Below are 23,165 nucleotides of genomic sequence, written 5' to 3' on the forward strand. Positions count from 1 at the left end.
CACACCTCTGCACTCTATGTCCCTGACTCATGCAACATCTGCAGTATGCGATTCCCCTGTAAAGAACAACTCTTCTAACAATTGATTTCCTTAGAGTTTCAATAGTGTTGTGGGAAATTCTGTGAATGTCTAAGGAGCAGAGAGCTTATGTGGAACCCCAGAGAGAGCAGACACAATAGTGCAGCTGCTGGCTTTGCTGGCAGGTGCACTTACTTTTACAGAGGGTAATGGTCTAGAATTTCTTTCCAAGCAGCCCACTTACAAAAATTATAGGTTATAACAACGCGACTTTAGCGGCACTTGAGTACTGCTATATGCGGGTTCAAGCGTACGGAAATGGTGCAAAATGACCTCAGTACAGTGTATGATTGTGGTTGAGAGTCACACATTCAAGAAAGCGCCAGCTGTGACGTCTGTGAAAAATCACGCACCGTTCATCACAACCTCACAGTTCAAAAGTTCAACAAAAAGACATATACACAAAAAGCATGCATGGGGCAGCATGTATAACGAAGAAAAACTAGATAACATAAGACAGAAACATAATACTTATATTAAAAATGCAAGCTACAAACTCAACAAAATGTCATGCCACAACCAAAGTATCACGCAACCCGACTAGCAGGTCATGTGCAAACACAAGTACTACTAGGTATCACAGGAAACAGCTAAAACAAGAACGTCTAGCTCTAAACAAGAACATATCCCAAGCTAAACGATCACTTGCGAGGCAACATCACACTGTTCTGTAAGTCAAAAGTGTTGAACACCTCACTATTGCATCTGCGAAATGAAGTGCTGCTGGTTCAGCGCATCATTGCAGTTGTCCAAGGAATAGCTCAAAACTTGATACCTAGAACATGGCAGTTTCGCTAATGGCAATGGTGAAATCGCTATATGAAATGTTCTGCGCAGCTTTCTAGGAATTATATGGGTAGAGCTAATGCGCGCTTGCTCAGAGTTAATCTTCCCGCTGTACACTTGTAAAATGTGCCTACAGAGGAAAAATGCTTGGGCTTTAATTATCACAGGCTTGTGCCACACACGTCATGGTGCAAATACGTAATCCACCACTGCGCAAGACACCTTGCACACTGCCTTGCGTCCCTTGCAGTGCCACGAATGGCGCTTTGTACTTTTGGAAGAAGTGATTGAGCCATTCCGGGTAGCCATTGGGTGCGGCAGATAATCGCCTACTACACTGCCCTCAACGGAAGCACTGCAGGGCCAGTGTGTATCCAGGAAGCTGTCCTGACGTATGGGCGAAATGGAAGATAGAGAGCTCCAGCTACCATCAAATATTTGCTTCTGCAACGCTTCGTTTCTATCTTTCTCTGCCAATGAAGAGTCGTCAGTACCCGCACAGTAGTTTGGGGAGTGGTAAAACTGGCCTGAAAGCTCAGAACTAGGCTTAGCGCTACGGCTGTGATTCTCAATTTGTGTGTCATCCTCTGCTTCCTCATAGCTGTGTTCATGATTGTGAGTGTACTCCAGAGCAGAGGCTGTTGTCTGCTTTGCGAAGCTGTTCACCGGGCAAGAAGCGGATTGGAGACTTGCTTTGCTAATTGTGGCATACTGTCCAAGATCTGAGCGTTTGCCTTGAATCTGAGACAAAGAATGAGCTTTCTTCTTGGAAATCGATTTTGACAGGGATGCCTGCACCCCAGCATTGGGGCTTCTAGAATTTAGCGCGTCTTCACAAGTGCAATCTTTATACATATCTGCAGCCCCTCCAGCATTTCCAGCACTATCCCCCCTGTAGCTGTCTATCACCTGCGAATTCCCATTCGTGTTGCACAAAAGGTTCCCAGATTGCAACTTGCAGTCATGCCTTCCATGAGGCACGTGGTTGACAGTGTGACAATGATGCTGGTCACATGGGCAAGACGAGCACGGCTGACAATAAAACGGTGTGTTGGCTTCCTCACGAATTGCCGACCCGCAACTTTCTCCGCAGCTATGTATACGAAGTGCGGCGTATTCATTTGAAACTGCCTCACAATAACAGTCATGCAGCAAAGCGTGATGTCCGCAATGAGGAGACCGGTCACTGCCGAAACCAGAGTCCATGGATGAGTTGGCATCCGGAATGGTGCTAAGCGAGGCCCCGACCGTTTCACCATACTGGCAACATGCAGGGGTGGCCAAACGTGTCGCAACACCACGAGAAAAAGGAGGTGAGATAGCACGCACCAGTGAACCAGAATATCGCGCACCACACCTAGGCACATAGGACAACCCAGCAGACGAGGCAACATTATGTTTCCCAAGCTTCAAAGACCTCGGACCAAGCCGGAGAGAAGAAAACCCCGAATCGGAAGACACAGAGCCACGTGACCCGCACTTAGCTTTCGTGCAAGGCACCTGGTCGCCACTTCCCGCCACCGTATTAAAGCGCGAGCCAGCACGCAACGATGCCAGTGGCTCACGAACGTTTGACCGGTGCGCAAGAGGGTGGGGAAGGGAACGCTTACTTCCAAGCCGGAAGCCCGCGAAGGATAGCCCGTCGAGGTGGAACACAGGCGACTCTGCCGTCAGCCGCTGGTCCAGCTCCCTCCTGAGGGCGTACTTCTGCTCGCGCTCCGACTGGAGCGCTTCCAACGCTTCTTCCAGCTGCTGCTCGCCGATGCGACGCAGCGAGCCTAGTTCCTCGAGCTGGGCATTGAGGGATTCCACCTCTTCCTTGAGGCGACGCACCTCGTGCTTGGCACCTTCGAATTCCACCTAAAACATATAGGAAAGTGAGAACAATCGAGCTGCCATATCTCGCTCTGTACATTAAACTCCATCATAATATTTGCCATTGCTTTTATTCTTAACCTAAAAATTTACCCACTAGCCTAGGACAACTTGATGGCCTATATGTGCCCTGCTAAATATTAAAGGAATGTAGGAAATTTCACCATATCATTTCATGCCGGTCGAGCCACCTCAGGCACTGCAAATCCCTTCGGTTTACCACACAATCCACTAAGCCCTGGCTCAGCATCTTCCATCAACTGCCCTCCCCGCACAACTCCACAGCCTTCAAAAGACCATTTTCAAGCATTCCCAGAACACCCTGCAGGTGCACGAAGCACTATGGCAGAAGCACGTACGTCGAACCTGCTGTTTGCTGCTCTTTTCCATCGTCTACCGCTCGTTGGCACCGTGGGAGCACCAAACGAAAAAGGAAAATAAAAGGCTATTATTACATCCAAAATAATATACATGTCTGAACGTACCTGCGTGTATATCTACTTGAAATGCACTAGGAAAGATGGAGTCAATATACGTATAACCAAGCAGATGTGTAAAGGAGGCAGCAGTTAAGCGGCACGCAAATTAATTATCACATGCCGATGCATGCAGTGATAACTTGCTATTGTCAGCTATCGGAGCAGGAGTACCGAATTATTAATTATTCAATTACTTGTTCACAAGCTGAACAATTAATTGTCCTTGATTGAGTGTAACTAGACTGCAGGGAGGTTTTAGTGTTCAGTTACAGAGATTACTGTTTCATTTTAGTTCACAAGTAAGGTGCTGTACAAAGAAGTGAGCACATTATAAACGCATTTACACAAAAAGGAATGGGACTAGGATTCCTTTGTGAGGTTCCTTGTTCTGACAATTTTTACAGTTTCTTGGTACATGCTTTAAAATTTCCTTGTGGGTTCACCAAAACCGTTATTTTAATTTCGCGTCAGCACATTCGAATATTGTTAAACGAGGAATTGTGGCATCATGCTATGCACAGCATCGGAAGAAAAAAACTTGCTCAGATAAGATGAGAGCTGCAAATTGATCACCTCAAAGGAGAGGTGGAAGGGGATCCTGCTTATCGATGCATCGGTTCGCGAAAACCTGTTCACATGGCAAAGAAAAGTAAATACAGATGCACCTCACCTATGAACAACGAAGAAGCTAGAAATACCTCAGTTAATTGACATAACTACAGACAACTGCCGATTTTTCGGACACCCGAATTTTCTGACATGCCGGATAATTAGGACATTTTCGCGGCACCGCCACGAGCCCCATAGAATCAATGTATAAGGAAGTCTGATATTTCGGACGCTCGAACCCCCCGGAGTCAAATTTCCGGACTTTTTGACGTGACTGAAGGTCGGAAACCACCACTTACCTCCAGTGGAAACCACCACATCTGCGTCACACGCGATTACTCGCATATGTGAGCGCGCCGGTCTACTGTGGCAGCATCTGTTGTTTGGACTCGTTGATCGTTAGCGGAGAAACACACACGGCCTCCGAGATTCCTAACACTGGCCGTGTTTATCGTGCAAAGGTGCTTCGCTGATAATTGAAACTATCCACCCGGAAATTTTTTGGCGCCAATAATGTTCCTTTCGCTTTAGCGCTTGTGCTCGTGCATGCCACTCTGGTTTCCCGTGCAGCGCTTTCGCGAAGCGTTTCACCACTTCGAACTAGAACTAACCGTCACACACCGATTTGGTCTGGCCACGCTGGCTATCGTGAATGTTTACCAGCGCCACCTCCGGAGTACACGAGGCACCGTCACCTGCCATCACGCCATTTTGTTTACGCAGCCCACATGATGTTTGGCTAGCCTAGTGCGTGGTTGTGCGATCGTGTGAAGTGTGCTCTGCAACGCTAAGCCTAGGTGCTTCGACACTCGTCAGCAAACTCTTTTGTTCACATCATGAGGATTTCGCTTGCCTGCGATGGCTCCCACTCCGCCTTCGTCATCCTCACCGATGGCATCGAAGCGCGGAAAACAGTAACGTCGGTTAACGATGGAGAAGAAAGCCGCCATTATTAAGTTAGTGAAGAGTGGCCGATCGCAGGCTGACGTGAACAAGGAGTTCGGCATTTCAAGCAGTTCGACATTTCCAAGCAAACAGTTTCCGATTTCCTGAGGAACAAATACAAGATCTTGGAAGCGGCCGAAAAACCGTCTGGTGCCCAAAATATGAATGCCAGCCAAGGTGTTCAGCCAAAGCTTGAGGACGCTCTCGTCGCGCGGCTTAGTGCAATGATTGCCAAGCGGTTGCCAGTCTCGGGCTGCATCTTGAAATAAATGCGGAAACTCTTGCGTTTCGAATGGGCATCACGCATTTTAAGTTCAGTGATGGATGGCTGAGAAACTTTAAACATCGGAATGACCTCAAGTTCAAGAAGATGTGTGGCGAAAGCGGCACCGTCGACAGTGCAGTTATTGCGCAGTACCGCAGTGGGAAAACTCCAGTCTTTGTTGCAGCAGTTCTCTGCTGACAACATTTTCAACTGCGACGAAACTGGCTTGTTTTACAAGCTGCTGCCGGAAAGAACACTTGCTTTTGCTGGTGATGCATGCCATGGTGACAAGCGTAGCAAAGAACGGCTGACTGTTCTTGTCGGCAGCAACATGTCTAGCAGTGAGAAACTTCCTTTGTTAGTGATCGGGAAGTTCAAGAGCACGAGGTGCTTTAAAGGGGCAACGCTGCCACTGTTATATGAAGCCAACAAAAAGGCATGGGTAACGCAGCAGTTGTTCGAGAGTTACGTCCGCAGATTGGACAGGAAGTTTGAACAACAAAACGGACGTGTTCTGCTCTTCGTTGACAACTGCACTGCTCATGGTCACATCAATAACTTGAAGACTATCCAGCTGGAATTTATGCCACCCAACACGACTGCGATCCTCCAACTGATGGACCAAGGCGTTATTTGTAATCTGAAACTTTTGTACCATTCACGTATACTCAACCGCATGGTGCTGTCCTCGGAAAACGGGAAAGGCTACAGCGTTGACCTTCGGTCTGCTGTCGGAATGCTTGCGGACGCATGGAAGGCAGTAACGCAAGACATGCTTCGCAACTGCTTTCGCCACGCGGGCTCCGTAATCGACACAAAGGCAGCAGACTTGCCTGAAGAAAGCGACAGCGTGACTGACTTGTTCCCTCTCATGGACGATATTATCAACGACCTCCGCTCTGCTGGTGCTTCCATGCCCACGGAAATAACTTTTGAGTGGTTTGTCGACGCTGACAACGAGCTCGACTTCTGCGCAGAGCTAACCAACGACGAAATAGTCAGGTTATGGCGGATTCAGACGACTCCGATGTCGAAAATGAGGAACCAACGCCTGCGCCACCTACGACCGCCGAATTGATGCGAGCATTGATGACGCTGTCATCGGTGAACAGTGATGACATGACCCTTGCTCAGATCGAGGCGAATGTGATCACATGCAAGCGGAACGCCGTTCGAACAAGGATCAACAAGTTTTTCAAGCCACTGCAGCACTAACACCGGCTGCCCTGACGGCACCGGCTGTCAGCTGCATGCATTTTTTTAACGGCTCTTTTCAGAGCCACCCCACTGATGCATTGGCAGAGTTCCGGAAGTCTGGTACTTCGACCTTGATTCCCTTGATCTGAGAAATATCAATGAAATGGTGCGTTTTTTTTTTTGCTTGCATTAAAAATTATCAGTAAAATAATGCATTTTTTTTTTGCTTGCATTCATTTTTTTCGGAATGCCCGAATTTTCGGACGGTTTTTCGCTCCCTAGGGGGTCCGAAAAATTGGCAGTTGACTGTATAAGAAGCACCATGGCCCGAAGAATGTGGGGAAGCGACATGTGGTGAGGATTGTGTTTGCCAACACAAATGAGATTAGTCGCACAGAGTGCACAAGAAATCGCAAGAATCGGCAATGAGGTGTGCCATGGTGGAACGGTGGCTACGGTGCTCGGCTGCCGATGGAAAGGATACGGGCTCGATTCCAAACATGGCAGTTGCACTTGAATGGAGGCGAAATGGTCGAGGCCCATGTACTGTACCATGTCAGTGCATATTAAAAACACCAGATGGTCGAAATTTCAGGAGCCCTCAACTACGGCATCTCTTATAATCATATCTTGGTTTTGGGACATAAAGGTGAGATATCATTAGTCTGCAGTAACTAAAGAAAAATTCGGTCAGACTCATCTCAGTAATATTGTCATTTGTGTAGTAGTTTGACTCTCTCTCTTTCTTTTTTTTTTTTTGTCTACATATACATTGACTACACTGATCGATGTGTTAACAGACGTGCCGGCTAGCATCGGAATTCACTTAATAAAGACATCTCATTTCGCCTCCCCATAGCCTTCATGCAAATGTAATCCAGACTTCATAACCAACCTAATTAGACGAACAATCAACCTAATCAGACGAAGCAAGAACTTCTGGAGGCATATTATGTCACAAAATACCGCCCCACTTTGTGTAAGTCGACCTTCGCAGTTGTTATAAGGCAAGCCATTCGACTATATTAATCAAGTGTAAGCACGCGCTGCCGTTGTTTGACATGTTGTGCATCTTTACGCCATGCATGCCGCACCCTCATTTTTTTAATTTTTTTTTTTCATGCATGTAGGAAACTTTAAGTTGTGAGTGAACGCTAGATGGTTCGTGGATTCCCTTCAATGTCCTGCTTTTTTTTTTTGCTCTAAGTACTATTCCAACTTGCAGTTATAGTACCAACAAAAAGTGGTAGACACTTAACGTCTGCTACATATATGGTACGAGCGACATGCGCGCCGTTCAGTGAATGCATCTTATTGTATTAAATGCCAACTATACTCTCTATAGTACTCTTGAAAAATCAGGCCCTCACATTCTGCTCGTTGACAATATCAGTGGACATATGTTCCAAATGGACCCCCGAATCTAAGACCACTCGTATACCTCATTGGCGATCGTGCTGTGTTGCTTTTTTTATTTCATTTTTTTCCCTAGAGCACTGGAATAAAGGAAAAAAAGGGTGATGCCTCTGAGCCGCTCAACAGATCCTACAGTGGGACCAATGAAAATAGCCGAGAGCCCTCGTAGCTTAGCATCGAAGTTCGGGATACAATTACGCAGTAATATGTAACACCTTGCCAAATTCATAGTATCTAAGATCACTCAAGAAGTCCTGCAATGGCGCAAACGAAAAGGTAAAGAGTAAGGACCGTGCACTTGTCGTCACAGTGGCTGTTGCTGTGTATGAACTTTGCCAGCGAGCACTTGCCTGCCCGTTCATGGCGCTGGTGTGCATGAAAATGGTCTATGAGCCGAATGACACACACACCGCTCTATTTCATAATTTCTTTTCATTCACGGAAACACCACAAAGGCAAAGCGAACACGTAACTCACGCACTTACATGCCTTATTAGACAATGCAATCTTGAAACAGATATCCAAGGCTCTTCTGTTTAGAAGTTTCATGTGCTCGAACGATTTTGAGGTATGCCTTGGTTCAAGACTTGGGGCTACATCGTTGTTTACAGGTGTTTTTGCATTTTGCCCTTATCCAAATATGGCTGGGGCTGCAAATCGTACCTATGCCCACATGTTCAGCCCCATAAGCCATGATAGTCACTGAGCCACAAGGTAGACCACAAATATAACCAGATAATTTTTAGAAAGAGAATATTCAATAAATAGATCGACACTAATAGTTCATATTTGGGTATAGATGCTTCAAGTGTAATTCCTAATGCCTGGTGACTAATTATATACATGTTCATTGTGATTTGCAAAATTAACACACATGCTTGCTTCTTCCAGCTTTTCAGAAGCTTACATACATACATGCATTTAGCCTGTATGGAAACTTAAAAGGAGTGCTGACCTGTGATGACCGCAGCGATGAGACCTGCTTTTGCAGCGAGATGTTCTCTTCCTCGAGTTCGTTGTTGTCAGTGAGCAGCCTTTGTTCCCTGAGCTTCATGTCCTTCAGCTCCGAGCGCAGGTTCTTGCGCTCCCAGTCCGACACATCGCCATGCTTCATTATCTCGTAGTTCTCATTCTGGAGGCGCTCCTTTTCGGCCAGCACCCGACTGAGTTCCTGGCGAACCTGCGAGGGGAAAAGTGTCACGTAACCAGAGTTAATATATCTATGAAACATGTTGCGCAATAGCCGTACTTCAACCACAGGCCCAGTTGTCTCATAAAATGCTCCTACTCTTCCCCCCTTCCCCCCCAGACTGAAACATTGTCAGCTTTGCATGTGAACATGGCAAATGACACAGATGTAGAGCTACACTAATTAAACTGCTTCACTTTTTTTTATCAACAAAGTGCATGCTCCTTTTAAGAGCATAGCTCTTAAGGCTCAAGGCAAAAACGTTGAGCATCTGCAAAAAACCCCTCTCGCCAAGCTACGCGTTCGCTGAGAAGCAGCGAACCGCAATTACGCACCCACCGACAAAGACAGTTTGCACAGCCGCTGCTCTGAGTCAGGTCACCGTGGTGCAAGCCGAGTACGAACAACGAAAGGACCACACTTCTACCAGGGTGCTACGGCCTGCTTTGCACACTAATTTTCGGCGCTGGAGTGACAACATTCCAGCGAGGTCTCCGACAGACTGTGGTTCGGTTCTACTTCATTTACGTTTAGACCAACCATCAGCTGAAAAGGCCATGTAAAGCCCCTAAGATCGACTGGCTTTGCTGTTTTTTAAGCCTTGCACGACTTGTGTAAACTTAATTTCTCCATCCAGCTCATCGCCAAACGCAAGTCTAACCTCCACGAACACGAACTGTAGCACTTGAACCCTCATTTTTTTTCCCTCGAGCAGTGAAAGACTGCAGTAACCTGCCTCATCCTGCTGCTGCGTTAAGAAGTCATACTGAATCTCCGGTCATGTTGCAAAAGTGTATCATACCATAACAACTGCCTTTTTTTGTACTATTAAGTTAGCCACGCTTTATCAGGAATGACTACCAATTTGGTTTTTCGAAATTCCCTCACTTTTCCAGGTTTTCCATGATGATTTGAAGCAAACTCCATGACCCTTACATCTGCTTCGAAAAAACTGTGCAGTGGAAACAGACCCTCGGATGATGGAAAAAAAAAGCATACCTAAAAAATAAGTAAATAAATGTACCACAAGTGCTGAGAATGTTCTGAGCACAAGCGGTAAATACGAAAAAAATATGTATATCTGACCAAAATGAAACCTCGGAGTGAGAGATTAAGCAAGTTCGCTGTTTAATGTTTGGAATAACAAGAAAGCAAACACACGAGTTAAAATGAACTGCACCAAACTGTTTAAAGGAGCCCACGACTGTCATACAATGCAGCCAAAGCTGTTAGAAAACATACCACCTCATGGCATCTGTGTAAAAGGAAGACGCTGGAGCACGGTTGGTTCCGCCACTGGAATATATTCTAGTTCACTACAATGGTTACAGCCCAGGCCGCTTAGGATGCGGTTTGGATAAGATTGACCTGTATGTACTGACTTACTGACTGAACTATTTAGGATGTGGATTGAATTAGATCTGATACAACATGAATTGCTGTATTTACTATTGATTTGCATCCCCACCTATATTGCACACCTATATACTTTTCAGAAAAAACAAAACCAAAAAGAAGCACTACTACTCGCGTATTCTGTGCCCCTTGCATGGAACAATGACTAACAATGTCGCAAGAACGGAGCCTCCCTGTGTAATTTTCTTTCTTTCATTGTTTTGTTTTCCATGACTAGCACATACATATTGATGTTTTATTTCTCTGGGCTCTGACGCTTCGACAAAGTCCTCAAATGCCTGCAATGAAAGCTAGGGGTAGCGTTTAAAGCGATGACGACTGAACATGTGCAGGCAAGAAGAAATCTGTCAGGGCGCAACAGCTCCTTCAATTCCATAGATTCATCACAGATGCCCAGGGTTATACCTTCGTTTGTATACTTTTCTATGGATATAAGGTTAAAAAATAATCAATTTAATAATACCATCTTAAGAACCAACACAAAAACTGCTCAGCACTGGGGTTTATAATTCCCAGCAAATGTAAGGTAAAGAAGGATTCACCACTGGGCAAAGAAAAACAAAAGAGAATTCAGCACCACAGTGCATTGGCCCCTCCTAACAACACTTCTTTGACTTGGGATCCACACAAATGACACAAGCAAATACTATTGACAAAACACTTTTTACTTATCTTTATTTCGTGTTAGACAAAGGTAACAACCCTTTAACTGAATTGGCACTAAATCAAAACATCAGAGGCAAGATGGTAAGTGATATATTCATCTGGGCATACACCACATCTATGAATTATCAAGGATAAATATAACCTAGAACATATTCAAAATCAATTTTAAAGTACACGACTGAGCGAGACGCGGAGCTCCTCACGGCACCAACATCATCACCCCGGCAGGAGTGCAAATTAACCTACGTCATCAGTTTGTGCTGACTGATTAATGGCAAGCGCCTTGCGCTTGCACTTCCTGCAATTTTTTACCCCTAGCCTGCAGCTTTGGGTGTGCTGGCTGTCAGTGCAGCGCCAACTCACATATGCTGGCGCACGCGCTGACACATCACAGTTTGACATAGTGACGTGGCCAGCAGTATTTACGTTGCTATCAGAACTACTCCTGGCCAGCTCTTTGAAAACAAGACTGCAACTGGACGATCTAACAACGTCTCTAAATAAATAACCGTCATACTAACGAGCTTTCTAGCCATTAAGAGTCGGTCATAAGCTACCTATTACAACAACAAAAAAAGTGCCAAATTTTGTGTTGGCGCTCCCTTAAACCGTGATAAAACCCTTTTCTGGACTAGTGCATACATAGTTGTCCCACAACAATTTAAGCTTTAAAAGAATGAAATTTCAAAACAAGTATGGGAGGCGTCAACGATTTGCTATAATAGCTGTGCATAAGAACCAGCCCCGGTCTGTGCAGCAAGGAGACGTATGTTCATGACGTCGTCATTAAGTGGCCCACTTTGTTCCTACTGTTGCTAAAAATTCTGTGCAGCACTAGTCTGCTTCTGTGTGAGCAATGCCATCGCACACATCCATTATAATGCTAAACTGCTGATTCTGCTTCAAATGGCAGCACTGTCATAAAGCAGACAATTCCAGACAAGGGCTTTGAAGATTGACTTTAAAACAAACTTTGAAATATATCACGAGCACTTCACACAAGATTCTCACTTGAGAAGTTTTAGGTCTCACAAGCATAACATGTGGCTGCAACTTCAAAAACGGCAAAGATACGCACTACGTTGAGGTGCTAGCACTGGCTTTTTTTTTTTCTACTTGCTACAAGCAAATGCGTGAGATTACAGTCTGTCTGTATGCTGAAAGTGATCAAGTCAGTGTATTGCACGTTTTGGCACCACTTGAAATAGAATGCCCACATGAGAAACATTGGCATGATGGCCCCAAGTTAGCCCTGAGAGTTTTACCTGTTTCAGTTCCTTTTCCAATTCCTGGAGAGACGAGGTGAGTGAAGCTTCCTTGGTAGCAGTTTCCTGGAGAAGGCTCTCTTCCTGTTCGATGCCTGTGGTCGTGGACACTTTCTGACTTGTCTGCACCTTGGCGAGGGCCTGCCGAAAATTTTAGGAATGTGAAGTTCATGCTCCATGCAACTTGGGAAGCACAGCTTGAAAGCATGATATCATGTTATATCATCACAAAGCCATCACTGTCACATTAGGTCACGCATTGATTTCCAATGGAAGTGATGGGTGAGCCGGTACGGGTGTTCCCTCTTATCCATATAGCACCAGCAGACCATCATGTCTGCTCGGGTACAAAGCTTGGTTACACTGTCATCAATGTGCAGTTCCACTATGTGCAGTATATACACATCTTTATTTCCTTTTCGTGTATCTACAACTTATTTTTTTATTAGATGCTCATTTACATGCACATGCGATTGAGTGCTTATAATGACATATTGAGTGTGCACATAAGAGTGGCTCAATGCGTCCTTTATTTGCCACTTTTATATTAAGTGGCTTTTCATGAGGTGGCCAATGTAGATCTTGACTTTGTTTCCTTGTTTACTTTTTATGCCTTTATTACTAACACAGTGTGTATTCTGAACTTAAAGTTGCCCAGTCTCGCTCTTGATTTCCTGAGTCTTCTTTGAAAAGGGTGCTCTGACAGTACTGTTTTTACACCCATTCCTTCATGAGCCATTGGCTAACAGAACAAATTAATATATTCCCTGCACTCTTTCTGGTTCTTGCCCCTTGATACGTCACATGAGAACAGTGCTGTCCTCGCATGATACAAGGACATCATGAGAGGGCAGTGCCATTCGGTCTGGTTTCAGTTTTAGCTTTGCGGTGTTTTACTTATCCAATATCTGTAGTAAAGACATTTTAAAATTTGCTTAGCATTTCTAGTACCAGTCGTGCGACAATGGGCACCGCATTGACAAGGTGAAAAGATAGCTGAAGTTGTCCTTAAACGCACACGAAGACATAAAACGAAGGGCAACCACGAGCACTCCAACTATTGGATACATTTATTCAAATGTGCCAATGCTAAGATCACTCACAAAATGGGTGTCACAGGGTACACTTTGAATCGCAGTCGAGCCTCATCAAGATTCAGTTTCTTTGTTATTTGCTTATTCGAAATGTTGCACAACAAAGGCAGCCAATCTAATCTCATTTCATGTCACATTGGTATATCTCTTACCAGCTGACTTGCCACCAATTGCACTAGGATTTGACATCCCCTGTCCAAACAACTCTGCAGCAGGCAGTGAATGTCGCTGAGATTGTTATACAGAGAACTTGGATTGATATGTGGGGTTTAACGTCCCAAAACCACCATATGATTATGAGAGATGCCGTAGTGGAGGGCTCCGGAAATTTCGACCACCTGGGGTTCTTTAACGTGCACCCAAATCTGAGCACACGGGCCTACAACATTTCCGCCTCTATCGGAAATGCAGCCGCCGCAGCTAGGATTCGAACCCGCGCCCTGCGGGTCAGCAGCCGAGTACCTTAGCCACTAGACCACGGCGGCGGGGCAGAGAACTTGGAGTCTCTCGCAATATTTCTATCCAGGGCAATTCAGAAACTCAACAATTCTGAGTCAACACTTTTGATTTGAATATCCGTCAAGCCTGTCTTTACAGAACTGATATTTTTAAAACATTAACTTATGAATTAGTTGTATTATGGGGTCTGTTATGGCCGGCTGAGCGCAGTCACACAAACACTTGAAAGCAAATGACCAAAATAAAACATTGGCAAAAGCTTTTCATAACATTTTATGTCATGAGAGCTCTCTCATGCAAGAAGCATGCATGTTTGGTCTGGTTTGCCAACCATTCATTTTACTCCAAAATATCTGAGAAGCTTAAATGAGCAAGCAACTACGAACTCAACTTTGACAATAGGGAGAAGCAATTATCAACAGTTCGGGAACACGGAGAAGTTGAGCTTTCAATAACGCCGCGAGATTCGTCACTTCCGTTCTTTTTTTTTTTTCTCATTGCACAGGAAGCATCGTGCACTGCCAGGAGCGCGTAAGAATAGGCGGAACATTACGGTTTCGGTGTCAACGCGTCACGAGTTGCTCGCAACACTTCCATGCGACCTAGATGCGTTCAAGTGGCCTATAGGGCGGCTCTCTTAATTACGGCTCCTCGTAAATAAACTACAAATAAAAAATGGGAGCCCTACTTGCTATAATCACCAAGATGCGTCCCTCGCACGCCAAAAGTTACTTCTTGTTTCCATTCTTTTTTTTTTTCGCATCTACCTGCTTGCCGTGGCGGAAATCAAGTGCAAATGCTCGCACTGTAATCGGCACAGCGCGCCAATGCACGCCAAACAGAACTCCACAGCCATTTTGCGCTAATAACAAATCGACGAAGCGACCTTCACGCCGGATTGCCAACGCACAAGCGCTAAATACTGCAGGAGGAAAGAAATTAAAGGGACCGGTAGCGCCGCCTAACCCTAATACATCGGACTTTTTGTGCATCGCCCTCGGTGCATCCACGTGTAACATTGCGTGAATGAAACGTACGGCGCGAAGTTACGCGGAATGTTAGGCAGAACTAAGGCGCAAAAAAAATTGGCGATCGCGTCGCGAACTCGTGCCAAACCGGTTACCACGCCTACCAATCACGTCAAAAGGTTAGATGCACCATGCGTCACGACTCCCGAGCGCCTTACCTCTTTAAGTATTTCCATCTCGTGCTTGGTGGTGTCGTACATGGCTTCCAGCTCGTCGCATCTTTGCTGCAGGGCCTGCTTTTCGTCGAGCAGGACGAGACCGTACTGTGCCGACTGGATCTTTTCGTGGCTGGTCTGGGCGAGCTCGCGATGGAGCCGCTCCAGTTCCTGCTTGAGAGCCTCATTTTCGGCTCGCACGTCGCTGTCCCTGAGTCCGGCGCTGGTTTCCATGACGGTCAAGTGTTTTCGGAGCGCGTGGAACGTTGATCGAAACCCCGTGCGGGCGAAATCACACCCATGGGGCTCACATCAACGCCGCGATAGTCTCGCACGGCTCCATCTTGACACAAGAGAAAAAAATGATTGAGCGTTCAGAACTGGCATTGTATCCCTACGCTAGCTCATCGTCTACACCGGCAAAAGTCACCATCTACGAACTATAAAAAATACGCATAAAGTAAATGCATTCCTAGCTGCTTATTGAGCTTATTTTATATTTGTGACTTAAGTAGAGCTTGAAATTTAACACCATCACAATGTTATGGTGCACTACATGCTTTGTCGGAAGGTTAGATGTTTTTAATTCGGCAATGGATACCTGGTGGTGAAAAGCTGAACTTGTTTCTTCCTGAAATTCTGCACTCATATCAGCACCTTTGATAACGTGCCGTGAGTCACTGTTTAATCAAGCAAGAGCTGCAATAAAAATTATGCAGCGTATATTTTACCTGAAAGTGCAGTCGCAGCACAACATTAGCGGTCTTGAAGAATGAGAGGAAGCGGCGCAACGTGTGCGGATGCAATATTACCGCGAACTTCAAATCTAGCTTAGACGTAGCGAAAAGGAACTAATGAAAACTAAAACTATCATTTCGCTTTCTGTCAATAATAAACTTTGCTAATGTTCCTCCTAACCACGTTTTCACTAGTTTTTATTTAGTTATTTTTAGCAGAAATTTGAAGCTGTGCAATTACTTCTGACAACCCTGTACTGTGCACAACAATTATTTTATATAAAAACTCGGTAGATCCCATGCGCCTTGCAAATCGACGTTATGCGCAGCATACGGAGGGAAGGTGACCGTGCTGTATTTTTTTATCGAGCGATACGTCATGAAATGACGCTAAATATAAGCACAAATGTTGATTGATTGATATCTGGGGTTTAACGTCCCAGAATGATCATATGATTATGAGAGACGCCGTAGAGGAGGGCTCCGGAAATTTCGACCACCTGGGGTTCTTTAACGGGCACCCAAATCTGAGCACACGCGTCTACAGCATTTCCGTCTCCATCGTAAATGCAGCCCCCGCGGCCGCGAGATTCGATCCCGCGACCTGCGGGTCAGCAGCCGAGTACCTTAGCCACTAGACCAACGTGGCGGCGCGCATGGCATCTGACAATAATTGACGTTAACTAGACGGGACGGCTGTATCGTAGGAGTACATATGTAATGTTTATAAAATTAGATAGCCAGCACATGGACCACGATTGACGTTTCAGGAACATTAGGGCCTATTCGAAAAGTACTTCCCCGACCTGGAGAGCTTCTGTGGTAGAATACTTCATTTCCACGCAGAATTCCGGGGTTATATTCCTGCTTGCACCATGACATTTATTCTTTACATTCGTCAGGTCAATCATGCCGATGTCAGATTTTTCTTAACGCTAAAGCATTGTATCACCCGTGTGTGCTCTTGCCGTTCCTGGGTAGATACCAAGTGTCAATCACCTGTGGCACATACCCGCATACCGTGGACACGTAACCGCCAGCGGGTATGTGCCACGTCTGGCGGAACGTGTTTGAAGGCTTACGCGACGGGATCATGACATTATTCATGTATTGACCAGCGCGTCATATACGGCAAACCATCTTACCCTCTTATTACTATAGATGCTCAGGCTGTCTTGCTTGGTCAAGTCAAGAACGAGCTTCAAAGCAGAAACACGCTGCTCGCCTGCTAACGAGGGTAATAATGAAGTTGTTCGCGTAAGGCATGCATTACACCAAAAAAATACCCTACGTTTTAAAATAACTATAAAAACGAAGGGCCACAAGCATATTCTTGACATTTTACGGCTAACGAGCCGCACGTGGTGCCTGCCGTCACAGCGATGCGCAGTGTTGCTTCTGTAAAGCGTTCGTTGCCCGCTGGTTTTAGTGGCCACTTAAATGCGGTGCGTTTCTCCACGGTTGCTTGTTTGGAGGAGAAACAAGCATCGCGTTGGGTTCTTTCGTCGAGAGAAACAACTTTTATTGAAACGGCAAGTGTTAGAGGAGTTGACTCCCCTCCCTTAGATGGCAGCTAGGAGTCCTTGGGCCCTAGCGGCATCTTCGGCTTGCCTGATGACCTGTAGTTGGTCCTCGATGCTTGAGCTTAGCAGCGCGGTCTCCCACTGCTCCGTATTCATGTATGTGTTTGGCCCCTTCACGATGTTGGGGCAAGCCCAGATAATGTGTTTGAGGTCCGCCCGCTGATTGCAGTGTTTACATCTGTCTGAGTAGAGGTCCGGGTAACAATGATTATAAGCGATTGGGTTTGGGAACGTGTTTGTTTGTAATAGGCGCCACGCTGTCGCCTGCTGCTTATTTAATGAGGAGTGTGGGGGCGGGTAATGCTGCCTCCCTAATCTGTAGTGCTTGGTAATTTCGTTGTAACTGAACATGCGGTCTCTCTCCGCACGCGGGCTCCGCGTCATTCCTGCCCCTGCTCGGCTCGCTAACTCTCGAGCTAGGGTGTGTGCGGTTTCATTGCCCGGGAGGGAGGAGTGGGCGGGCGTCCATATAACATAAACGTCGCGCTCTCCGCGAAAGTTATTTAAGATTCTTAACGCCTCTTTCGAGACCCTTCCGTTAGCGAAGTTATGAATCGCGGTTTTAGAATCACTGATTACGACGCTGGCCCTTGTGGACGCAAGCGTCAGCGCTATGGCCGTTTCTTCAGCGATTTCCGAATTTCCTGTTTTAATGGTGCCGCTAGCAAGCAGGTGGCCCGCTTGATTTGAAGCGACTATTGCCATGTGTCGACCGTCTGTATATTCGGCTGCATCTACATATACCACGTCCGCGTCATGTTGAAACTTCTTGTGCAGTGCTCTCGCTCTTGCATTCCTCCGCTCCCGGTGATGTTCGGGGTGCATGTTTCTGGGTAACGGAGGTATTATGATGCGCTCTCTGGTTTCTTTTGGGATATCGTATTTATTGCCGCTTTGGCCAGCGTACGTTATTGCAAGTTTGTGCAGGATGTGTCTTCCCGTGTTGCTTTGCGCGAGTCGTTCATATTGCGCTATCATATGAGCCTCAATAAGTTCGTCTAGCGTGTTATGCATTCCTAACGCTTCGAACTTTTCGTTAGACGTGGTGATCGGTAATCCGAGGGCTTGCTTATATGCTTTTTTAATTATGCATTCTATCTTTTGTTTTTCCGCCACTTGCAACTTGAGGTATGGGGTCACATACACTATGCGGCTGACGACGAAGGCTTGGATGAGCTGCACTAAGTTGTGTTCTTTCACGCCGTAGTTTTTGTTGGCGATTCTTCGAATCATTCGAATGGTTTGTTGGGTGTTGTTATCCAGGAACTTTATTGCTTCCCCGTTATGTCCGTTCTCGGATATTCGGAGTCCCAGAACTCTTATGTGTTGTACCTGAGGTATTGGGTAACCTCCTGCTAAGATTGTGATGTTGTGTCGTTCGTGAATGCGCTTGCGACCTCTGCTTGTAGGTCTGTAGAGTAATAACTCCGATTTTTGAGGAGAGCATTTTAGGCCATTGTTCTCCACGTATCGCTCTACCGTATTTACTGCTTGTTGTAAAATCTCTTCTATGTGACCGTCGCTCCCGCCCGTCACCCATAGGGTGATGTTATCCGCATAGATACTGTGCTGAAGCCCTTCGACGCGTTCCAGCTCTGAGGGTAAACCAAGCATCGCCACGTTGAATAGGAAAGGGGAAAGCACCGAACCTTGTGGTGTTCCCTTGTTGCCTAGAACGAATTCTTCGGATTCCGCTTCCCCGGCCATGATTGTGGCTTTACGGTTGGTGAGAAAATCTTTTATGTAATCGTACACTCTCCGACCTACGTGTAGGTTTTGCAAGTTGCGCAATATGGCCTCGTGGGTGACGTTATCAAATGCCTTCTGCAGGTCAAGGCCCAGAATGGCTTTTGTATCCAGGGTGTGCGTTTCGGCGTCTATGATTTGATTCTTTAGCTGCAACATGACGTCTTGCGTCGAGAGTCTTGGTCGAAAGCCGATCATGGTGTGTGGGTATAGCTCGTTGTCGTCCATGTATCTGACGAGACGCGATAAAATTACTTTTTCCATGAGCTTTCCAATGCAGGACGTCAATGAAATGGGCCTGAGATTTCCGATGAGCGGCTTTTTGCCCGGCTTGGGTATTAATATGATTTTGGCGGTTTTCCATTGCTGGGGTATGGCGCCCTTCTCCCAGCATTCGTTTATGTACTTTGTGAGAGCAGTGACGGATTCGTCATCTAAGTTGCGAAGTGTTTTATTTGTTATTCCGTCGGGACCCGGGGCGGACTTGGGATTGAGTCGTCCGAGTTCGTATCGAATCTCTGCCTCTGTTATGGAGGCGTCGAGGTCGACGTTATCCTTCCCTTCGTACTCTGGGAGTCGCGCCTTTGTGGCATCTCCTACGTATGTCTGGCGTAGCTCGCGTAAGAGCTCTGCTTCTGTACCTGCGTAGCTGTGTAGTATCCGTTGCAGGTTTTGTCTTTGTGTTGTTTTCGTGCCTTCTGGATCAAGGAGGCCTCGGAGAATGTTCCAAGTTTTGGACATTCCGAACTGCCTGTTCATTAAAGTGCACATGCCTGCCCACTGCTGCTGGGACAGCCTATTTGCGTAGTCTTCTATGTCTCTGTCGAGCGCGACGATTCTCTTTCTTAGACGCCGGTTGTGCTTTTGACCTTTCCAGCGCTCTTGCAGGCTGCGTTTTGCCTCCCACATGTGTAAGAGCTTGCTGTCCATTTCTTCCATTCCTGCCTCTTCGGGAACATGTTTGGTGGCTTTCTGCACGCTACGCTGGAGTGTGTCTGTCCACTTCTGTATATCTTCGATGGTCTCTGTAGCATCGTCCTCTCTTATCTTACGAAAGGTGTCCCACTCGGTTAACATTATTTTTCTACCTTTCTTTTTACGCGGACCTGCTTGTAAAATTGTGCATACAATGTAGTGATCGCTGCCTAGATTTACGTTAGTGTTGGTCCAATGAGGGTTGGATATATTCTTTATGAATGTAAGGTCCGGCGTGGTGTCTCTACTGACGCTGTTCCCCATTCTGGTAGGGTCTTGTGGGTTAGTTATTAGCGTGAGCTCCTCGTGCTGCGCGTCGTTCCACAGGTTGCGGCCTTTAACGTTTTCGATGGTGTAACCCCAGGCGGCGTGTGGTGCGTTAAAGTCGCCCACGACGATCAGTGCTTGTCTGCCCGCTACGTTTAGCACTTTGCGGAAAAGCGAGCCAAACTTTACCTTTTGTCGTGGTGGACTGTACACGTTCAGCACAAACAAGCTTCCCTCCTTTTTTCGAGACGGGAGAATTTCTAGTAGGACGTGGTCTATGTTGCGTACGCCAGTATCGTGTTCTACAGCCGTTATATTACGATGTATCAGTGTGGTTACTGTTGCTTTTTCAGCTAAAGTGCTATATGATTTGTATCCTGATAATTTTGCGGTCCCCCCAGTTTCCTGGAGGGCGATTACATCTGGTGCTTGCTTGGTTTTTACGAATTGCTGCAGGTTACCCCGCTTACGACGAAACCCACGACAATTCCACTGCCAAATCGTGTATTCATTAGGCGGCGCCATGTTGGCTACTCGAGTTTTCTATGCAGCTGTTCTCAGCCGCAGGTGGTCTGCTGTACGGCTTGCTCTTGACCGGCCTCGCTCCTGCGGGTCGGGCGTCTTTCGAGACGTTTTCCAGCTGCCCTACCCTACCCTCGAGGGTGTCGAACCTCTGAGACATTTCATCTCGCATCTGCGTTATCTGCTGTTGTAGGTCCGCGCGCATCTGCATGAATTGCTGCTGTAAACCTACGAACATTTCCTGAAACATGCCTTTTACTTCTCCGAGTGTAGAGCCGCTTTGCTCATCGGCGTTTTCCTTTGCCCTTCGTTTATGCGGTGGCGTTTCTCCACTCATCGACGCGGGAACGGGCGTCGCCGGAGCTCGAAGAGGTGTCGACGCCCTAATGGGTGTTGGCGTGGTATGGGTCATCTCTGAGTCTTTTGGGTTCTTAAGCTTAGCGTTTTCTACTTTAAGCATTTTTACCTCTTCCCTTAGCGTCGCGTTTTCTCGCTTTATTTGCTCTAACAACTGTCTGATCTGTGTTATTTCCTGTTCTAAGGCGGACCCCGCGCGTGTAGGTGTAACAGCAGTGCCAGAGACCGCGTCTGCAAAGCTCACCTGTGCCTGAGTTTCTACCGCTCCTCGGCTGGATTGCAATCTTGACGTTGCCCTGGATCTCGATCGGGTTCTCGATCGGGTTCTCGAACGGGTTCTGGACCGGGTCCTCGACCTTGGTCTGCGACCGGGCTGCTTCCGACTGTCCCCCTCGTATGGTCCCGGGGGTGAGCCTTCTGTGCGATGGCCTTCTGATCCCTGGGTGTTCTCGCTCGTTGCTTTGCCAGCTCGTTTGTTGTAGTCGTTGATGCCGTATGGTGTTTCGGCCTCCGCTTCTTCTCTTCTTCGTCACTCCCAGCGTCTTCGCCGGACCAAATACGGTATCTTGTACTTTGCCTTGCAGCGTCTGTCTCCCGTAAAGTGAGCTTGCCCGCATAGCTGACATCTTGCTTCACACTGGTGTTCTTGCGGCGGGTTGGCCACGCCGCATCCTCTGCATATTTTTTCGTCTGGGTTGGGGCAAACGTCCGCCCTGTGTCCCAGCCTCCCACATTCGTAGCAAATGTCAATGTGTTTTCTGTATAGCGAGCACCGGACGATGAGCGCTCCGTATTTCACGTATCTCGGCACGTGAAGTCCGTCGAAGAGCACGATTACATTGTCTGTGTTGCCCATCCTCTTCGCGTGTAATATGCTTGGGTTTCTTGCTGTCACTAGGTTGTCTATAATATCTTCGGAACTTTCCTCTTGGGATATCCCTCTTATGAGTCCCTTAGATGTGTTTTCCGGCGCTGCTCTGTAGGCGCTGGCTTCGTGTTCTTGCTCTCCCACTCGGATCTTCGTGATGGCTCCGTACCGCCTGGCTCGCTCTTCGGACGGCGTGCTGACGACCACGATATTCTGCTTGTAGTTTATGCATATACTGTCTTCTTCTGCTGCTTCGCGACCGACGCCAGCGGCGTTTCTCAGGCAGCAGTATATGCGTGCCTGCCTGTGCTCCGAAACGCTGAGTCCTCCTCGTGGTCGCACGATCACTTTGTAGTCTTCTGCCGGTAGACGAGGAAGTCTGCTTGCATTAGCAATTTGTCGTATGGTTCGTTCACCTTTCCACTTGCTGTCCCCAGGCGCGCCCGTCGGCGCAGCAGCGTCTCTTGGCATGGTTCTCTTCGGGCCTGAAATCCCTCTAGATGTTTTCGTGATGTTTCTTCTGCGGACTTCGCACCATCCGGCGTCGTTGGTAAAGTCCTCCGGTTGCATATCTTCTCCTTCCACGCTTACAACCTCCATCGTGGTGCTAGACGCGCCGTCGAGGCGTTCCGGGGTCGCCCCAGGCGTCCTCGTCGACGCGTTGGACCTAGCTCTCCCCGCCGCTGCGGCGGCAGACGCAATGTCTGATCTTCGTGGCGACTCAGAATTATCGGTGTCAGTGCCGAAAAAGCGGGCCCACCTTGCAATAGTTGGTATCCAGGTGTTCGGCTGAACTTCCTCCGTCGATTGGCGTAGAGACTTTAGCCAAGTTTTGCAATTTTTTAACAAAAATCATTTGAAAACTGCGGAGCCTACACAACGTGCGTCCGCACTCTGCGACTCCTAGCGTCCAACCCCCCCTTTCGTCGTTTTTTTTTTTCTCAATCGAACGCCATGGCATGTATTTGTGCTGACCTGGCTCACGAGGTGACGCGATTTTCACGGTATTTGCCTCTGTTCGCCTGTGTGCATGCCTGTAATGGGCTAGGTCGCAGTTATTATGAAAAAAAAAAAACAAGTTCTGGGAACAAATGTGATTCGTATCCTTTTGTTGAACTTGGTAAACAAGAGAAAAAGCGGGGGTCAGGACATTGCCCTCAGCAGAATTGTCTCGCGGGGTGCAGCAAT

At 47.0% G+C, this 23,165-nt stretch overlaps 1 protein-coding gene across 1 annotated transcript in view; it reads right to left on the minus strand.

The window, feature by feature from the left end:
* The window catches only part of BicD (Microtubule-associated protein Bicaudal D), a 39,538-nt gene extending 24,164 nt beyond the window's left edge, over positions 1-15,374 (minus strand). Inside the window, exons 1-4 of the mRNA XM_037415887.2 lie at positions 14,926-15,374; positions 12,187-12,327; positions 8,606-8,830; positions 2,475-2,724 (exon numbers count right to left, since the gene is read on the minus strand). Of these exons, the coding sequence (XP_037271784.2) occupies positions 2,475-2,724; positions 8,606-8,830; positions 12,187-12,327; positions 14,926-15,156 (847 nt within the window). The 5' untranslated portion in view covers positions 15,157-15,374. The remainder of the gene's footprint in view (positions 1-2,474; positions 2,725-8,605; positions 8,831-12,186; positions 12,328-14,925) is intronic.
* Positions 15,375-23,165: the final 7,791 nt, after the last annotated feature.

Source organism: Rhipicephalus microplus, chromosome 9 (assembly GCF_043290135.1).
Source record: "Rhipicephalus microplus isolate Deutch F79 chromosome 9, USDA_Rmic, whole genome shotgun sequence".
Taxonomy (NCBI): domain Eukaryota; kingdom Metazoa; phylum Arthropoda; class Arachnida; order Ixodida; family Ixodidae; genus Rhipicephalus; species Rhipicephalus microplus.